At 40.2% G+C, this 19,711-nt stretch overlaps 1 protein-coding gene across 1 annotated transcript in view; it reads right to left on the reverse strand.

Annotated features, from left to right (window-relative positions):
* Positions 1 to 19,711, reverse strand: part of LOC149868763 (sodium-dependent neutral amino acid transporter B(0)AT1-like) — a 35,547-nt gene continuing 15,836 nt past the window's right edge. Inside the window, exons 3-12 of the mRNA XM_090039125.1 lie at positions 17,277 to 17,414; positions 16,593 to 16,774; positions 15,893 to 16,003; positions 12,957 to 13,069; positions 10,760 to 10,888; positions 9,380 to 9,536; positions 7,330 to 7,534; positions 4,215 to 4,374; positions 1,977 to 2,139; positions 1 to 525 (exon numbers count right to left, since the gene is read on the reverse strand). Of these exons, the coding sequence (XP_089895251.1) occupies positions 325 to 525; positions 1,977 to 2,139; positions 4,215 to 4,374; positions 7,330 to 7,534; positions 9,380 to 9,536; positions 10,760 to 10,888; positions 12,957 to 13,069; positions 15,893 to 16,003; positions 16,593 to 16,774; positions 17,277 to 17,414 (1,559 nt within the window). The 3' untranslated portion in view covers positions 1 to 324. The remainder of the gene's footprint in view (positions 526 to 1,976; positions 2,140 to 4,214; positions 4,375 to 7,329; positions 7,535 to 9,379; positions 9,537 to 10,759; positions 10,889 to 12,956; positions 13,070 to 15,892; positions 16,004 to 16,592; positions 16,775 to 17,276; positions 17,415 to 19,711) is intronic.

Below are 19,711 nucleotides of genomic sequence, written 5' to 3' on the forward strand. Positions count from 1 at the left end.
TTTACACATTTCCAAATATTTTAATTAAATATTCTAATACTTCTGCTTGAGGAAAATACATCAATGACTTTGTGCAACACAGTGCCAAGTATGGTAAAGATGAATGATTGTGCAAGAAAGTTGGGATAAATATGGCATAGTTGTTACAGCCTGAACAATTGGATAGTCATATCTGTCCTTGTAGGGATCTCTTCGCTTCATCTTTCCCCTTGAAACATCACATCATTATCCACACTGGGATGAAACTAATTATGGTTTTTAAAAACTTGTATTCCCTTTCTTCATTCACAAAGTCTTTTTTCCCCCCACTTCTCTGGAATTTTTTTATGCGGGGTTCTTCAACTCTCCATTCACAGAGGGCTCAGAAGCTGAGCCAACAAGGCCCCGTTTCTTTCTACAGTGATTGTGGATGAATTTATAGATGGCAAAGACAGGGATGACCAGACTAGGCACTCCAGCCAGGATGACAATGATGGCATAGACCCAACCAGGATATCCAATTTTCTCTGTTTTGGGGAACTGTTCCTGTGAGAATGAACAGTCATGTCAGGTATTTGTTGCAAATAAAATATATAAAAACATCACATATTGAACTCTAACACAGAAAAAAAATTGAACTATGACAGTATATAACAATATTCTAACTCTGAAAGGACAAGGGAATATTAGCAGTTTGCGCTTAAAGGATATAACAGATTTTTATGAATAGCATTTATACTTTCATTGGGTTCTATACTAATATTATTTAGCATCTTAAGAGCACTTTACATGTATTAATTGAGTACTCCTCCCACATTATTATAAGATACATACTTACTGGGCCTCTTTCGGGTAATAAAATGGAGAAAAAGGGGGTGCTGAGTGCTTTGCCCAAAGTAACCTGTGCTGGCCTAGCTAGGCTTAGACCATAGGAATGCCTGGCTGTGATCCACTAGCTCACAGCAATTTCTGACTTACTGCACTTTACAGCGAACCATTCTTCTTGCAGTGAAAAGGGATGGGTTTTATGAGCTTTGGAGGTTTTGTATTAAGACTAGAACTGTCTGGATGCATAAATAGTAGAGCTGAAGAAAGTGGCTGTAATTTGTGGCCCAGTTAGGTAGGAGGAGGAAAGGGGCTGAATTTGCGTTAAGAGTTAGGTGTTTGCTGCACACCTGCCAATGTGATGAGGCCTCCCACAACAACTATCTTTTGCTGGGGCCTTTGCAGGAGCACAAGCCACAGTACTACCCTGAGGGGTGCATGGTGTTTAATCCTGCTACAGTCCACTATAAAAAAATCTAGGTTCCATATGTTCCAAGACCTGTGTAGTTCAGGTTGAAATTGATCTTTCCTCAGGTAATATCCCAAAAGCTTTTCCTGGGAGCAAATATTAATATATAATAAACACTAGACCTGCAGAGGTAGAAGCAGGGTGGAGATACTGATCACAATTATAAGTGAAAATCTGAGTAACTTCACTGCATATCCTGTGAGTTTATACTGAAAACTGGGTTCAGAATCTGACCTAATAGATGTCTTATGAACACTAACAGGGTGTTACGTGACAAATTCCTCTTCAGTCCATACAGTGCAATTGGCATCAATTCAAAGGCTCTTGTTTTAATCCTATCTCTCAGAAGGATCTTTTTTCCCAGTCCTCCTCTTCTCATAGGCAAAATTACCAAGCAATCACTCTCCAGCAATTTCCAGACATTAATAGCTGAAGTTAGAAAGCAACATCCTTTCTCTAAGTGCTAACATTTTTATATTCCATTATATGCATTGCAACAAGCTAGTCATGAAAATAAAATGTTGAATGAGATTATCTTGCCACAAGCAGGGCATTGGACTAGATGACATCTCTGGGTCCCTTCCAGCCCTACTTCTCTAGGATTTTATGGTCAACTTGTGGAAGATGGATGTATTTCATACTGTCAGAGGAAAGAGGAACCCACAAGAAAATCAAGATACATATTTTGGCTGCAAGTACTTACATAATTAGGATCCCAAACACCATAAAGCAGTTTTTGGTTGACTTTCACCACAAAGTAGAAGAAGAAGATAACTAACATTATGAGAGGACTGATAACTCTCCATGTGGCTTGCCAGAAAATATTGGGTTTGTGTCCGATCATAAACTCAATATCACTGTTAAACCTAAGAGTAAAAGCAGAACATTTAGGAACATCACTGTGTTGCACAGTGATAATAGAAAACACATTCAACGATTAGTCAACAAGTCACAAATGACAAGGTGACCTAACTGTACTTCTCAGAACTTTCTAATGTGAATGGGTAATAATAACATTTTAAAACATTTTTCTAATTGAGGCCAATGTTTATACTATTATGCTATATGTTTTTTATCCAAGTTTCATAAAAGAAAGCCCAGAAGAGGTTCTTAGAAACATACATCATTTCATCAGACTGTTTCTGATTTCATACCACTTGTAATTATTCTGAAGGAACCCCAATAAATCAAAATGTTGTTTTGTATCATGATGGCTTCAGAGAGCAAAGATAGAGTGCGTGATTCAGCTTCAGCTAGGAAAATTGAATATTGGTGGAGTTTGCCTCTGACATATTTTAAGACTCCCCAAGATTTTTCTGTTTGCCACTTAGAACTTGGTATTTTAAAATGTATGATATGATTTATTGTGAAAAGGACAACAGACAAATTGATAGGCTTTTTAAATGGAGACTCTACATGTCAGGTTTATTTAGATAAGATCATTACAACTGTATTGCAAATGGGTTAAATACAGAGCATAACTACACATGCTCATTAATGTCACTTGTTTAAAGTGTTCTTCACTTGTAATCTGCTTAATAAATCCAGGGATTGTGGGAATGGGGAAGGGAAGATCCTGATACAGCTATTCAGGTGCCTTAAGAGCTATGAATGCAACATAGATTTTGGAGGAATCTCAGTCGTCATGTATGTTTTATTTTTTCCCTTTTATATGAGTGAGGTAGTGGCTCAGCTGCCAACTGAAAGTTGCTAAGGGTTTGAAAAGGCTGATTTTAAGGTTGGGAATGTGCTTGAAGGGAAACAGTTTGCTGCATGTGAAGTCCAGACCACTGGCCTTTCCTGAATTAATTCTTGCTTGAACTAGATAATCTGTTTCAGAAAAAAAAAAACCCAAAACCAATTCTGATTCTATCATTAACCCAGCAATAGAGAATTCACAGCCTGTGGTGACTTTTATCATTTGTTAATTACACTTATTGTTAAAAATGTATTCCTTATTTCCTGTTGGGATTTTCTAACTTCAACTTCCAGTCATTGGAGCTAGTAAAATTTTGTTAGAGTAATCCGTCGACTTTTATATAATTACAGATTCACCCAATCTGACTAGTCACTTTGGTTATAATTGTAGTTGGCCACAACTCCCTAGATCACCTCTGGAACCTCTTAAACATGACAGCATTTATTATCTATCAATCCTCAGGAACAGTTGCTAGAACTGAGTGCTTGTTTCTAACAAGCAATTGGATATTTTTGTTACTAGATCAGTTATTTAATGTTTAATTTTCCTAGAACTCTTGGATGAAACCCCTGTAGACCTGGTGACTTACTGACTTTTAAATGTATCGGTTTGCTCTACCACAGCTTCCTCTAACACTTCTGTTGCTGTTACAATTTCACCCTGATTACCAGAAATTACTTATTTAAAACAGAAAGTTAATTTGTAAAGCAAAGTCCAGTGTATTTAACACTGGCTCAAGACTTTAGAATACAGATATATTTCCTCTGAGGGTTAGGTGGTCAGCCCTTCACTTAAGATTAGAATGAAACATGCTAATATTTACATAATTACTGCATGTCTGCATCGCTCTATCTGATTTTAAAAAGTATGGAGTTCACATGCAGAATATTCTGTGCCTGATTGTTTGCTAAAGGATTTTATTCCCTCACAGTCTTTGGGAAGCCTAGTTTAATAGGTATGTGACTACTTATGAATGATTGATCTTCATCTATTGTTAAGTGATTTGAATAGTTCTTATATAATATGCAAGTAAAGAACACTGAACCTAAATTGGCATTTTTTCCTATTAATTGAGAACTAACTTTCAAAAGGCAGTTAAATTATTTAACTAAGGCTAATTTATATTTGCATAATTGAAGGGACTTCAACTAGAAAGTAGATATGGGCAGAGATACAGCAAGTTCTATCACTTGTGTTGCTACATCATTTCTAGCAACACTCAGTTTTACTAGTACTTCATACCTGTCTACTCCATAGATGTACACAACTGAAAACATCTCACAAAAAGCAATGATCAGCAAGGGGATGGATCCAGCAAAACTGTCAAACAGAGCCAGCCAGTAATTACCAGAATTCAGTACAAAAATAAAGGCTAGCAAATAAGACCCTGCACAAATTAGACCTGTAAAGAACAGAGACAATAAGTTATTTTAGGCATGGACTAAAGCAGCAATATTAATTTTTAGAAATCTTGCCAGTAAGCAGGAAATTCAACTGTTAATTTCTGACTAATTTTAAAATTGAAGACAGCTCCAAAATTTTTAAAAATGACGCGTTGAAAAGCCTAAAATGAAGGCAAACAACCTCATTTTCCGGAATAGAGAGTGGTAGTTAGCCAAGTTAGTCTGAGGTCAGGAGGAAGAAGGCAGGTTGGCATCTTAGAGTAGAAACAGACATCACCTAACATCACATCACCATAAACATTTTTATAGCAACACAAATACTGAGGAAATAGATGTCCCTACGCTTTGTTGCACCACATCAACCACAAATCAAAGGCACTTTACTGTGGTGGATGTCTGTTTGCTCTATGGCAGGAGAATGAAGGCAGCCCAAACTGCCGACACTGTCCAGTCACTCCGGGCGGGTGCTCTAGGAACTTGAGGGGTTCAGTCCTGGACACCCCATGAACTCCCATGCAGGCTTGGGCCCTTGAAGCCCTCAGAGCACCTGCCAAGCTTTCCCCACTTACAGAGATGCATCCTGGAGAATCTTGGGGCACTTCTCTATAAGTGGGGAAAGTTAGGGTTCTCTACTTACAGAGACTTTCCCTGGAATCTCCAGGGGCATGGTATGTCTCTTTAAGCAGGAAAAACCCACATGGGTCCTGATGTGAAGACACAGAAACAGGAGACTCTCTGGAGCCTCCATGTATCCATACTCAGACCCACCCCAAGATCTCCAGGGACCTGTCTGGATAATCAGGAAAAGCCAGGGTTCCCTCACTTACACAAACACACCCCCTGGAGATCCCAGATGGATCAGGAGATGGGTTCTTAGAGGTCCTGGGTGATGGCTAGAAAATGATATTTAGAGATTTGCTTTTAGGAATTGGCCTGTAGGTGGAGTAAACATTGCATTACATCAATGTTCCAGGGAATGGCAGGGGTTAAAAGGTTTCAAAAGGCTGTTTGTGACAAAGATCCATATTCTCAGCATTTGAGGCAGACATTGTCTGGAGCTAGCAGGCAAACAGGCACATATATCCTGGGAAATAGAAAATATGCACAGTGTTCCATTACAAAGATAAAGGACCTTCAGAAATAGCATTAGGTCACAATGGCCAGCTGCAAAGTCCCTGGGATTTCTAGTTGTGGTGGTCTAACCAAATTAGGAAGGTGAGCATGCCCAAATTAAGACGCCAGTAAATGACCAAATTAAGATGTATGCATGCAATATGTTTGAGAAACAAAGGGATTATGCTGACAGGACAGAACGTGGACAATGTGACACCTGCAGGGAGACCAATCAATGGTACCTGGAAATGAAGTGTCATTAGGAGGAAAAGAATACAAAAGGAGGGATTTTCAGAGCAGTTGGGGGGATCTTGAGGCCACCATGGGCAGAGGGTACACATTGGCCCATCTCACCCACCCCATGGGGGGTGGGGGGTCAGCATTGACTTTTGACCTCCAAGAATGTTGACATCTGACATTCAAGCAGAGAACTACAGGGTGGGGCTCATGTGCCGGCCAGGTATACCATGCTTCTGTGAAACAATGGAACCTGTAGATTAGCAGTATCATGGGGGTTATTTTGTTTGCTTTGCCTGCATTACTCTTATCTGCTATTACTGCATATCAATAAAATTTGCCTATTATAAAATGGAAGAAGTCATGGTCAGTCTGAGGGTGGGGTGTGCCTGCAACAAGGTATCAGGACTGGGTCATAAATCTAGTGCCAACACTGGGGCATGTGTCTGGGTAAGGGGGAAAAGCTGGACTCCCAGAGCTTGAGAGGCTTCATTCTGCCTGAGAATTTCTGGGGTGCACAGGACCAGGCCCCTCAAGCCCTGGAATAACACATCACCCCTTTTCCTACAGCATCAACAAGTAGGACAAGACACAATGTGCGTTTCTCCCAATGAAGATCAGCTGTTCTGTGATGCATTGCAGCACAGCTGATCTGCTTCAACTGGTGACAATTATTCAGAGAGGCAAGAGCTTTTGTAGGTGACAGCCTAATTCATCAGATACTATTATCTATCAGGATAGCATCTAATGCCAGATGATAGCATCTGATGAATCATCTCATGTCTATCTGAACCAGTTAATCTCTAAGATGCCACCCTGTCCTACCTTCTACCTGACAGGATGTTCAATTCAGTGGATGAATAAGAAATACTTTAAAAGCTCAGATTAACCTAAAGCATAATCTTTTCAGATTTTTCTGTGAATGAAAAAGAATCAAATGAAAGATCTAATTCCTCTTCACATTTTCTTCCTCTCTCTCCTATCCTGGCACTTTTGTAATAAGCAAATAGCTAGAGCCACATGACAATTTAGACACAAAATGATAGTTCTGATTCTTCACCTCACACCATATTTAAAATGCTCACCTAGGGCATTTTTCTTTGTTAATTAAGAACTCATTTAAATGAACAAACCTGGGTTACTCAACAAAGGCTAAATAACATTTGCTAAATTCTGGTGAGATCCTTTGGGAAGTAGATATCATCTGAGATTCATTTAACATTCAAGGAAGTACCCCAATCACAAGCCATCAGGAATCCTGGAATACATCTTTCTCAGTCTTTCCCATTGACATTGTTCTACCTTGTATTGCTTTGCATACAAAAATAAATGTTCATTCATCAAATGTTCATTCCATTTTCATGTCAGGGCCCCCACATCCCAGGTGAGTGTCTTAATTAGGTCACCACCTTTTCGTCTTGTGATTGATTCCCAAGTCCCTTTGTAAATCTAGCTCAAGAAATCAAAAGAAATCATCATTACAATGTTTCAATTTTATTTCCACTGGCCAAAACTCTTTGATTTAATTTGCCAATACTTTTAAATGACCCGAACTACATTAGATTCGTGGGAAAAAAATTGTCCAGCCCCAAAATAACACTTACCTGTTACAAGTTCCTTAGGCCATTTTTTAGGAATGAGATTAAGGTCTTGTAAAGGTACAAGGACACCTTCCATGTTTCCAAACATCGAGGACAAGCCCAAACAGAACAGCATGATAAAGAAGAGGATGGACCACAATGGCGAGACAGGCATTTTGGTGATAGCTTCAGTGAAGACAATAAAAGCTAAGCCAGTTCCTTCAACTCCCTGTAGAAGATTACAGAAGGGTCAAACTTTCAGGAAACTGACAGTATTTAGCATTTAAAAGGATGGCGATGTTACCTGAAGATGGTAATACAATATGCTATATGTTGTACTCTTCAGTCATTTGATAACATTTTGGATGATTGATTCTACAGTCTTAAAGCTTTTTTAACATAGCTTTTCCTTGTTGTTCTAAAAGAAGAGAGAGCTGTGTTACGTGTAACACTTGTGCATAGCAATTTGCTCGTACTTGTTTCTTTCAAAAAGGCAGGACATGGTAAAGACTAACTGGTTCAAAGAGGCATACACTTTAGGTAAAGGCAGAAAGCAACCAAGTTTTGAGCTTGAGGTTTGACATCTGGGTCCAGAAATGGGTGTTGGGGAAGAGTTGGTCCAGAAGCTGGGCAGAACTCCTACCCCATGTAGTTACACCAAGTGGGCCATGTTTTAGGATATGATCAAACCTTTCTCTCATTCCTGCACTCATTCTCTCTCATCACAGCTCTCATGCATTACCTGTTCAATGTCTAGGGCAGCTCCTGCTTTATCAGCTGTATAAGCCTAACCTTAGAATATTTGTGTTTAATTATTATTCTGGTAAACAACCAATTTTGGGGGGGGAATGAATGTAAGAGATAAGTAATGGGGAAATAGTGTTGCTTAAGTTTACAACTCAACAAAATTCAAATAGAATTTCTTGAGACAGTGAAAAGTACTTCCCCATTGCTGCAAGCAATGGATATATAAAGGTGTCTCAAAGGAAAGATCAAAGGTGTCTCAAAGGAAAGATCAAAGTTATCTCAAAGGGAAGATCATTTTGATCTAGATTCGGGTGTCAGATGCGGACTGGCAAAGTTCGCAGACGACACTAAACTATGGGGGAAGGCAGTCATGCTGGAGGACAGGCTGGATGATACAGGTCAACCTGGACATGCTTGCAAAGTGGATAGACCAAAACTTAGTGGCATTCAGCATAGAGAAATGCAGGGTACTCCACCTTGGGAAAAAAACCCAGCATCATACTTACAGGCTCGGTGGTGCTACGCTTGCTAACTCTGTGACCGAAAGAGACTTGCGGTCTCAATTGACCACAAGATGAACATGATCCACCAATGCGATGCCATAGCCAGCAAACCAAGCCAAGCTAAACTCTAGCATGCATCCACCAGTGCATCTCAAGCAAAACCAGGGACGTCATCCTCCCGCTTTACTCGGCCTTAGTGAGGCCACAGCTGGAGTACTGCGTCTAGTTTTGGGCCCCGCACGTCAGAAAGGATGTGGATAAGTTTGAGAGAGTCCAGAGGAGAGCCACCCGTATGATCAAAGGCCAAGAGAGCAAGCCTTATGAGGAGAGGCTGAGGGACATGGAACTTTTCAGCCTGGTGAAGAGAAGACTCAGGGGGGACTTGGTGCCTGCCTATAAGTATATAAGGAGGGTGAATCAGGATCTGGGAGAACAGTTGTTCACCAGGGCTTCCCAAGGGATAACTAGGTCTAATGGCCACGAACTTCTAGAAGGCCAGTTCAGACTCGATATAAGGAAAAACTTATTTCTAGTCTGAGTGTCTAAGGCCTGGAACAGATTCCCCCCAGAAGTGGTGCAAGTACTTGCTCTGGACTCATTCAAAAGGCATTTGTATGCTTATCTTGCTGCAAGCATTTGATTCCTGCAGACTTCATGCTTCTGGCAGTGGAGCTGGACTCAATGATTGCATGAGGTCCCTTCTAGCCCCTAAAGTCTATGAAATCTAAGAAATAAAATTTGCTTATATTGGAAGGTGTTAGGCATCTTACATGCAAGCTTATCCTGTAGTAATTCTATAGATTCCATCGCTGATGTCAACTTACATCATTTAAGAAACTTTCTAGGTCACAGGTCTCAAACTTAAGGTTTGCAAAAGCCCCTGGATCAGTCGTGTTATACAACTTCTGTAGTTCTCCAAAGTTTTCCTGGGTTACATTACCTTCTGGCAAATCGAAAGCATTCATCAGAGTGAGAATATTTCTGCAAAAGTGAAATAAAAAGATTTAGTGTTAATGTGTATGTGTAAGCAACTTCAGGATTCATTTTAATCCTCAGAGAATTTATCAAGAGTCTATTTTATCTTATAAGGAAGGGCATAAGCAATGTAGGGCTGCTAAAAGAATGATATGGATAGAATAAAGAATGTCCTACAAGGTACAGACACAAGTATATGCACACACAGTTTTTCACAGAAATATCTGGAGACCTGGAAATGAAAATCTGCCCCACAGTTAGGTAACAAATGAAAGACTTATAGATATGCTGCTATAATGCCTCATGGAAATTAATTTGGGTATGTAATACAGTTTTACCTTCTAAGCTGGGCATCTTATTGTGAGTATATCTCCTGGGGTGCAGCAGGATTGTAGATTGATGAGAATGGGTATGTGATGAAACCAAACAATAATTCCCCTGATGGGCCATGGCAGGATACCTGAATCAAAGTACTTCGGCGTTTCATTGAAATATTTTTGGTCTTTCAACTTCAAAATTTGATGTCTTTGTGAAAACTTCCTTTTCACAAAAACAGATTTGGCAAAAATCCCAATTTTCTATCATAATGGTTTTACTTAATTCACAGTTGTATTCACTAGCTCATTTCTGATTACACAAGTGATTAATGGTTTATATCACTTTTACAATTATTACTGTTCCAGCACTTTCAGGGGGGAGAGTGTATTCCCAACTCACTATGTCTATGTCAAAGGATTTTGCCAACTTAACTGCTTTTATTTCTGAAAGAACTGTTTTAAAAATGAAATAAAATGGAGTACCAATGACTAGATGACTAACTCCTCTAGAATATCACTTTCTGGAATAATTTTCTCAAGGAACTATGTAAAACAGACTTTAGGTTACCTCTGAGTTAGGGCAAATCAGACAATTGGTTGATAAAGTCAATTTGGTCTACCTACTTGTATTTAGAACACCCCTCCTCCACATCTTTGAATAGAAGGTCATTATAAGCTATTGGTTTTGCATGCAATTTTAATTTTTTTAAGTTATAGCTTCAACTTGATATATAGAACATGATTTTATATGGGACATGACACCACAACATGTCAAGGTGGCTGTTTGTGTGATCAAGTGCCCCTCAAATAAATGATGGAGCAATTTTAATTTAGCTAACAGTGCTGAAAACCCAAGCTGCTTTTGTTCAGGCCAGACAAAAGTCTCTATATTAAGTTTTTATGCAAGCTTACCTGTCAAAACAAGCATCATATCTCTCTGTGGCTCTGAATCCAATGATGGAATAGATGACAGTCGCTGCGTAAATGGATGTGAAACCATTGATCACAGAGATAATCACTGCATCTTGCTCACAATTATTACTGTAAGTCAAAAGGTAGAAATCTCAGAGAGTATGAAACATTTCCGCAAAATTCACTATTAAAATTAATTAACAAGATTATCAAAGCATTTAGACTAACAGTTTATATGTTCTTATTACATTGTCTGATATTTTACTAGTAGTTCTGTCATTTAGAATTATAATTAAATAAAAAGCAGATACTAATAAATGTAGTATCTCTTTTCTTGTATCAAATTCCATTAGGAAGACAATACAACAGATTGTTCAGTCTTTATAATTAAATTTTAAATCTTGTGCAGCAGCTTGAAGAAATAATCTTCTAATTAAGCTAATACCCACTTCAAATAATCCATGAATTGTTAAAATGTACAGAGGTTACAGGCAGGGAGAGATCACCAAATCAGATAAGTCACTAGGGCTCTGTGATGGACTCAGCAAATCACAGTCCTTTCTCTACAGCCAATTTAATTTAAACTTTATTGGTTCTACAAACTTGGTATCGATTCGGACACATGTGAAAATTATTTGTTATTAATAATGCTTATATTTATTAGAATAGTGCCTGTGAATTAGCCAAGAAGGAGGTTCCATTGTAGGAGGTACTGTACAAACAAGTACTCTCATTGGTCGACTTGTTACCTTTAAAGAAAGGTTCCATGATAACTTAGACATCTGTCTTCAGAAGGCTCCCCATGGCCTTGCTTCCTTGCTCCATGAGGTTGCATTGCCAAAAGTACTGAGGTGAAAATGAAGTAGGGGCCATTAAAAGAAAAAGAGCTTAACACCCATGAACAGACTCCTCCTTACTTTTTCAGTTTGTATAGCATCACTTTCAGTAACAAAGCCCTCTACAATCACGGAGGTATTTGCAAATTAAAGGCTCTATATACTAGGACACTACATGTACTTTGTGCTTTTCCGGTGATGTAAATTAACTATAAACTCAATTTATAGGCCCACTTTTACAGTGGTTTTGAAGCGCCCTGAAGTACCACTGACAATGTCCTTAAAAGTTACAATTTTAAAAAGTGATGCAAAATTGAAACTCAGTGCTAACAAATCATTAGAGCTATAGCATGGTAGCATTCTCTTTGATTTTATTGTTTAATATGCCTGTACACAAGTATAAATATAGTTTGTCTGCTTTTTTCTAAAAAGAACAATTTCCAGCAAAAAGTATGTAAGAGTAGAATTTTATCTCTGCAGAGATCCTGATCCTCTGTGCGGAGGCATCAAAACCCTTTTCTACCTCTGGATTCCCTAGCATGATGGTATCTGGAGACACCAAATTACCAAAGACCTGCCAACTCTGGCATTTTTTCCCCATTTTTTGTAGTGCTTTGTTCAGAAAGGTGAGGATGAGATTCAGAATGGTCGAAGCTCATACAGGACAATGATGAATCTGCAACATTGTTTGGTATTGTGATGCTTTGCTAGGAAATGCAATGAAAAGCCACCGTGTCTTGTCTGCACCATGGGGATGGCATGTCTCACCATGCTGGCCTGGCCAGCATACTGCCCACCTGTACCTACAGCCATTCACCAAACCTGAAGTTTGCTGGTAAGGAAACTCAAGAACATTAATTTGAGGTGGTTCTTGAGCTCTTGGTCTCCAATGTACTTGAGAACAGTCCCCCGGGAATGAGCCCAGAACAGCTTAACTAGCCAACTGCCAGGTTTAAAGCATATCTGTGGATGCTGGGGATGTAGGGTAGGCTCAGGCCTCTTCTGTCAGAAATGTGCTTACATGGTGCAGATAAGCCCAAAGGGCTTTTCAGGGGAACAGGGATCAGGGGGTTGATGCTATGCTCTTCCTTCTTCCCAAGTGAAATGGGCAAGGTCTAAGTTGTCTCCATTTTTAGATGTTAAAAAAAAACACTTCAGCTCTGAAGAATATTCATATAATTAAAAAGCAGAGCCTGAGCACAACATACTTCATCTCAACCAATGAAAGCAACTTTTAATGGTTCCTACTGGATTTCCATGTCAGTACTTTTGGCAATGCAACCTCATGGAGAAAGGAAGCAAGGATACGGGGAACCTTCTGAAGATCCAATAGGATTAGATTTTTTGTGCTGGATACTTACTGAATGGAATTGTAACTTGAGAAGGAGATGAGGCCTCCAAAGGCAAGGGAGAAGGAGTAGAACACTTGTGCTCCAGCATCCAGCCACGTGACAGGGTTGGCCAACTCAGCAACCTGTGACATCAGACAAAAGGTAGTGAGTGCCTCAAATCAAAACTTGGGCTGAACATCAGACAGCGCCAGCCCAGGAGGGAGTGCAAATGGGAGTGACTGCCCCAGGCCCCGTGTTTTGGGGGGTCCCGCAGACCCAGGCAGAGTGGCTACAGCCCCTCCTGCAGGGCCCACCTAGTACTGGTGACTCTGTGCTGCTGCCACTGGCAACTTTGTGTCCAGCCATTGGCGGCTTTGCATTTGGCTGCTTCCCCCCACCCCGCTGCTTCTTCACGTCCAGGCCCTGCACCCAGGTAGGGTCATCTCTGGCTGATGCATAGCTTATATCTGCTCTCTATGGAAGACCGCACTCTGGAAGCAGACAAGTGAATGCCTTTATCAATTTCATTTTCATAAGTAAACTACTTACATGTTAAAATTAAATCAGTAAGATATAAAGCAGAAATAAGATAACAATGCTCATATAATTTTGTCTCCTTTTATCTGATAGTGGGTTCCTCTCTTGTTTCCTCAAATTAGCCAACAGATAAACTTTAATATTTGGACTCTCCTGGGCAGCTACACCCTTTCTATTTTGAGGAGAAACTGCTATAAATGTAAGACATCTTAATGGTGGTATCTAAATTACAGGCATTATCATCCTAATTCTACCATTTGTGTCTGAAATTCAGGTCCGGCCCCTTCTTCTAGTAAGGTATGGGTGCATTTGAAAAAAATAATGTAGATTCCCTGTTAAGAGGAGGTAAATGAACAATCCAGATCACTCTGAAATGACCCCTTGTCCATTCAAGAATTCCCAAAATCTGAAGCAGTACATACATACATACACACACATATATACACATATACACATGTATATACACACATACATTATATATATAATATCTGAAACAGCCACAAGAAGTATTTAAGACCTGCAAAAGTAACTGATTGACAAATCAACTTCAGCAGTATCCTAATGTGTTGGGATAATGCAAAGCACAGCTCTTCTGTTCACACTTCAAACATGAGAAGCTGTCTTTAAGCATGCCTGAAAGATACTCAGAATAAATATAGATGACAGGTTCATTTTCTCCTTGCTGCTAATAACATTTAGGGCCAGATTCAGACTGACCACTTTGCACCTTACCTTTGACATGACAATGATCAAAATAGACTGGGTTAGGAGTCCAAGACCCCTATACAATAAATGATGAGACTTGAGTACTTCCAAAGGTCAGTGCAGAGAACCAAGAAGCACCTAAAATCAAACTAGTTCAGATGCACTAGGCACAGAGATGTGTCTGAACTTGCACCCATCACTGAGCTTAGGCACCTAACTCAGGCTGCGCATTAGTTGATTCCTTTCACCTGGGATCCAGACCATCCAGGCCTTCTTTTAATGGCTGGCACCTAATGAGGATGGTTGTGGTAGTCACCTTTTATAACAGCCTTGTGTTTAGAGTCTTAAGCCTAGAAGTGGGAAATCTTGGTTCTAGACACCCCCTCTATCCAAGAGGATTCGTACCCACACCTCACACTATTGATTGGCAATAGCACCACTACCATGCTGGCCATGTTTTTGAGTGAAAGTGATTCTAGCCACTGCACTTAGTTCTAAATGTGATGTTGCCAGTGGGTGCATCTATGTGAGATGTTATGAAATGCGATGTTGTCAGTGGGTGCATCCATATGAGATGTCTCCACATCTACATGTCTGGCCCTATTCGGTCACAGTAAACTAATAAATGCTGCTGGAGGTTAGGACTTGTAAATACAAGCATTGTCCTGCAGCGGCATTATTTACTGTGTAGCAGCACGTGTAGACACTGATGGGGCTAGCTGGTGCACAAGGGTGCTTCAGTGCAGGGGTTGCCTGCTGGCTGTCCCTACACTGGAGCACTCTTGTGCTCCAGCCAGCCCCTCTGCAGCACGTTGAGCTGGGTCAGAGCAGCTCTGGGCTGGCAGGCTGACCCCCTGCGTTCCTTGTCAGTCAGGGCTGCTCCGACCCAACTCAACGTGCTGAGGTCCCAAGGCATATCTGTAGACACAGCATGCCCAGAAGCAATAAACTCTAGTGCTGCAGTTTATTGCCCTGTGCTAATAGCAAGTGTAGATGTACCCAGCAGCAAGCATAGATGTACCCAGTGCGACTTAAATGAGCTCTAAGGATGTTCTAGAGATCAGGTTCTTCTGGGTATATAGACAAGAGTTTTTTTAGGACTGAGATACTTAGGAGTCCACACTGGATCACTTCTGAGCATGCCGATGTTGCAGCAGAGCTAGTCTGGATCACATGAAGGATGTGGACAGTTTGGAAAGAGACCAGCATGGGGCAAGAAAAATGGTTTGGGGCCTGGGAGACAAGACATATAAGGAAAGACTGAAAAAACTAGGCTCTTTAGAAAAGAAGACTGAGGAGAAGTTTGATAATAGTCTTCAAATACCAAAAGGGCGATTATAGAGAGGATGGAGATGAGCTTTTCTCTGGGGCTTTAAGAGACAGAAATAGAAGGAATGGCCTCAAGCTTCAGCAGGAGAAATTTAGGTTGGGAGTTAGGAGGAACTTTCTGACTATGAGGGTGGTCAGACATTGGAAAAGGCTACATAGAGAAATTGTGGTGCCTCCAACTTTGAAAACTTTCCAAAGCACATTAGATAGACACTTGGCTGTGACAGTTTAGTTAGGGATGCTAGACTAGATGATGTTATGAGTTTCCTTCAAGCCCTACTTTCCTATGACTTTGGCTCCTAAATACCACCCACATCCTATTTAGATGATAATGGGACCAATTTGGATCTAGCCTTTAATAGCTTCATTGACAGGCAAACAATCCAATCACTTACATTGGGAGTGAAGAGATAAACAATTCCACTGACTGATCCTTTCAATGTCAAGCCACGGATCAGGAAAATGGTAAGTACAACATATGGAAGTGTGGATGTTACATACACAGCCTGAAAAAAAAACAGATACCTATTTAAAAAGTATAAGATAAAGCACTGTTTCATAGTAAGAATAGCTAAGGAAGAAAGAAAGGAGGAGAGAAAACAAAATAATAGATCAGATTAGCCATGATTAATGTGCTGTGGAACCTTAAGCTCAAGAACAGTTTGAATATTTTAATTTATAATTACAAAGCACTTTTTCAGTCAGGGCCCAAATTTAGAAAAATAGCAATTCTTTAATAAAATCATTCTATCTGGATCTGTAGCAATAAAATCAACAATCCACAACCTGATGTTTGCTAATTGCTGTTGATAACTGGTAGTCATTAGAAAAATGTGTCTATAACTTCTGTGCCTCTTCCCTGCACCAAAAATTTGGAACTAGTGTGCACGTGCAGAAAATCTTTGTCAGTATAAAGTTACAGAACTACCTGCTATGTCTTTATTAGTTGCTATGACATCAGCAACTAATAGAACTAACCTGCTATGTCTTTATGAGGCACAATGACTCTAGCTTCTCATATCCATGTATATAAACAGGGAATCACAATAGCATAATCAATATTATTTCACTCTCATGTGAAATGAAATGTAGTACCTTTCCCGTTGTTTCAATGCCTCTGATTGTGCACACATACAGAACACCCCATGCACATGTTAAACATAGTAAAAGCCACCACTGGATAGTGCCAGAATTGTCAATGGAAGTGGAAACATTTAATGTTTCTCTGTACCAAAAATAATCCACAGGAGAGCTTTTGGCACATTCTTCCACAAAACCTGAAAGCAAAAAAAATTGTAAGTCAGTACATCCTATATTCATTAGGTTAAAAAAAGAAGCAGAGGCATAGCAGTAATATTGAAGTATTATTCGCTTGGATCTGTCCCAACCTGACAATATTTTTACGATTAAAAAAAATCCTGTTGACTGCATCTACAAAAAAATTCTCTAGAATGCTAGTGTCTGCATTGATCCTGCATACCACTGAGAATACTGTGTATGTGACAAAGTTAATACATCAATCTATCTCCTACAGACTCCTGTTTTTTCATTTTATTTAAGATGCCTACTTTAGTGTCAAGTATTGACACAAAGTTTGATCTCATTTTCCATAAGCTGGCTGTATGCTGAATATTTTCTTGCAAAACCCAATTATCACAATATTAAAATGTTCCCTAGTAAGGCAGCATATTATCCTTATACAAAAAGAGACTGTATTACATTTGTTACTAACTGCAGAAATGTGTTCTATAAAAAAATGTTCCATTGCATAAACTGTACCTGTTCTGTTTGCATTGAGCGGGCACTGACTCCAGGGCAATGGCTCTTGGAAGGAGTTGAAGAAATACCACATCACCCAGGCAATGATAGTGTTATAGTATAGGCCCACAAGGAAGGACACAAGCATCGCTGCTATGCCTAAAAGGAGGAGGAAAAAGAGCATACCATGCAGCTTGCTATCATTTTAACTGTAAAACTAAAATGAACCCTCAGACTGCATTCAGTCAGGTATATCAAAGCAAATTTTATTTTTAAGTGATATGAATATACACAGCCCTTGGCTTCTAATATGTATTATAGGCTAGTCCTTACACACACTTACACACACACACACACACACACACACCTATCCAAAGTCAAGAACTGAAAGGTTAGGAAATGCCAAAATTAAGGATTCCTCATCTAGGACATAGACTGGAGGATGGTGGTGGAATGCTAAGCTGTTCAGTGTTTCTTTTTATCCTCCTCATTATCAGCCATATATACTGATCCCACTAAAGAACAGATAGGAAACTACTGGCCAAGAAACATACCAGCCAAGCAGTAGCATAAGTAGGAGTGGGTGAAAGGGATGCCCGTTTGGGGTGATAAGTTAAGAGGCACATTGGTATCTCTTTCAATCCCCGCAGAATGTGTGCCCTGGCAGTGTTCCCATGCCGGAAACTTCAAAGCCCAGCAGCTGCCACTTGAAGAGCAATAAACAGGGCAAACAGAGCACACATGCTGGCAGCAGCAGCTCAGTTGGGCTTGTGCAGTTCCTGATGTGGGTAAAGTGCAGTCTGTGACCAGTCCCCCCCGCCCTCCCTCAAATCTGTGCTATCACCTCCCTCACCCATCTCAGAACCTATGCCCCTACCCTGCTCTTGCTCTTTGAACCTGTGCCTCTCTCCCCCTGCCCTCAAAACTGTGCATCACTCCCCCCCCCTCAGGGTTTGACCTAGCAATTCTGTTACACCACTGCAGCTAAGACATCCTCAGTGTGTGGCTCCTAGTCTGAAAAAGTAGGCATGTTAATGTTTTTCTAGGGATTTGAACATGGTGGAATCACACTTACATGTCTCTTAGGTCCTCGCATTTTGTGGGACATAGCATTTAATTGTGCTTTCTGTGTTTCAAGCACAGCCTATAAATGCCTTCCATTGCAACTGAAAGCACTCAGCACTTCTGCAGATCAGTTCTCAGGTATCTTTAGGCTGGCACCCAAAAATAAGACAGAAGTCAGCTTTGAAACATTGTTTAAGTGATTTGCCCAGCATTGCAAAGGACTTCTGTAGCAGAAGCAAGGTTAGAATCCATTTTCCAGGACAGCATTCAGCTGGTCAAACCCTGAATCAGAATCACAGAATCATAGAAAAGGGCCTGAAGGGACCTCTGGAGGTCATCTAGTCCATCTCTCTATCTGAGGCAGGATCATCCTGATTCAAACAATCCCTTACAAATCCTTGTCTAACCTATTACTAAAACTATACAATCAGTGCTATCACAAAACTACAAGACATAGCACCCTAAACTGTCACAGGTAAAGCAGAGAACAATGGCAATCAGTGTCCTGCTCAAATGCCCATCCAGAAATTGCTAAAATCCTGTCAAGAGATTCAAGGAAGAGAACCACACAACCTGCTACAGAGGAAAAAGCCTTCCCAGCCCATGCCAATCTGACTATAAGGTAAAATTCCTTCCTGATCCCAAATATGGGGATCAGTCTGACCCTGAGTAGGGGGGCATGGCCCTTTATCCAGGAACCTGCAGATTTTAGTCCCAGCAGGAGCACTGGCACACCCAAGTCAAAATCCCCAGCCTTGCCTTAAGCCGACACCCAATGCTTCTGAGGAAGGCAAAAAAAGCTGTATGATGTGTAGCAACAGGAGAGGAAAAAATTTCCTTCCCTGCCTCATTTGGCAATTAGGAGAGCCCAGAAGCTTGGGAAATATCCCTAGCATAGCACAGGCATAATTACTTCTAGATCATCCCTGATCAAAGCTTATCCGACTTCTTGACTATCTCCAGTGATGCAAATCCCACAACTTTCCTAGACTGTCTATTACACTGCCTCACTGTTCTAACAATGAAGTTTTTCCTGGTATCCAATCTAAATATACTTTGCTGCACCTACAAGTTATTGGTCTGTGCCCTGCTCTCTACCACAAGAGAGAAAAGGTGTTCTCCCCCTTCTTTATGGCAGTCCTTCAGATATTTTGAAGACTTCTATTATGTCCTCTCTTATTCACTATTTCTGCAAACTGAACATACCTATTTCCTTCAATCTCTTTTTCCTTCAACCAAGCCTTTTGTTTTAAAATTTCATGTTACTTGTTTTGCTTATTCCTATTGTCTGAAGTATTTCCAATCCCCTCTCAACTTTGTGACATCTCCAGGTAACCTTTGTGTGTTCCCCTTGCCAAGAAAATGTAAAATAAAAATAATAAATAGTATTA

The sequence above is a fragment of the Crocodylus siamensis genome, chromosome 3 (genome assembly GCF_052110815.1).
Source record: "Crocodylus siamensis isolate JL-2025a chromosome 3, ASM5211081v1, whole genome shotgun sequence".
In the NCBI taxonomy this organism is placed as follows: Eukaryota; Metazoa; Chordata; order Crocodylia; family Crocodylidae; genus Crocodylus; species Crocodylus siamensis.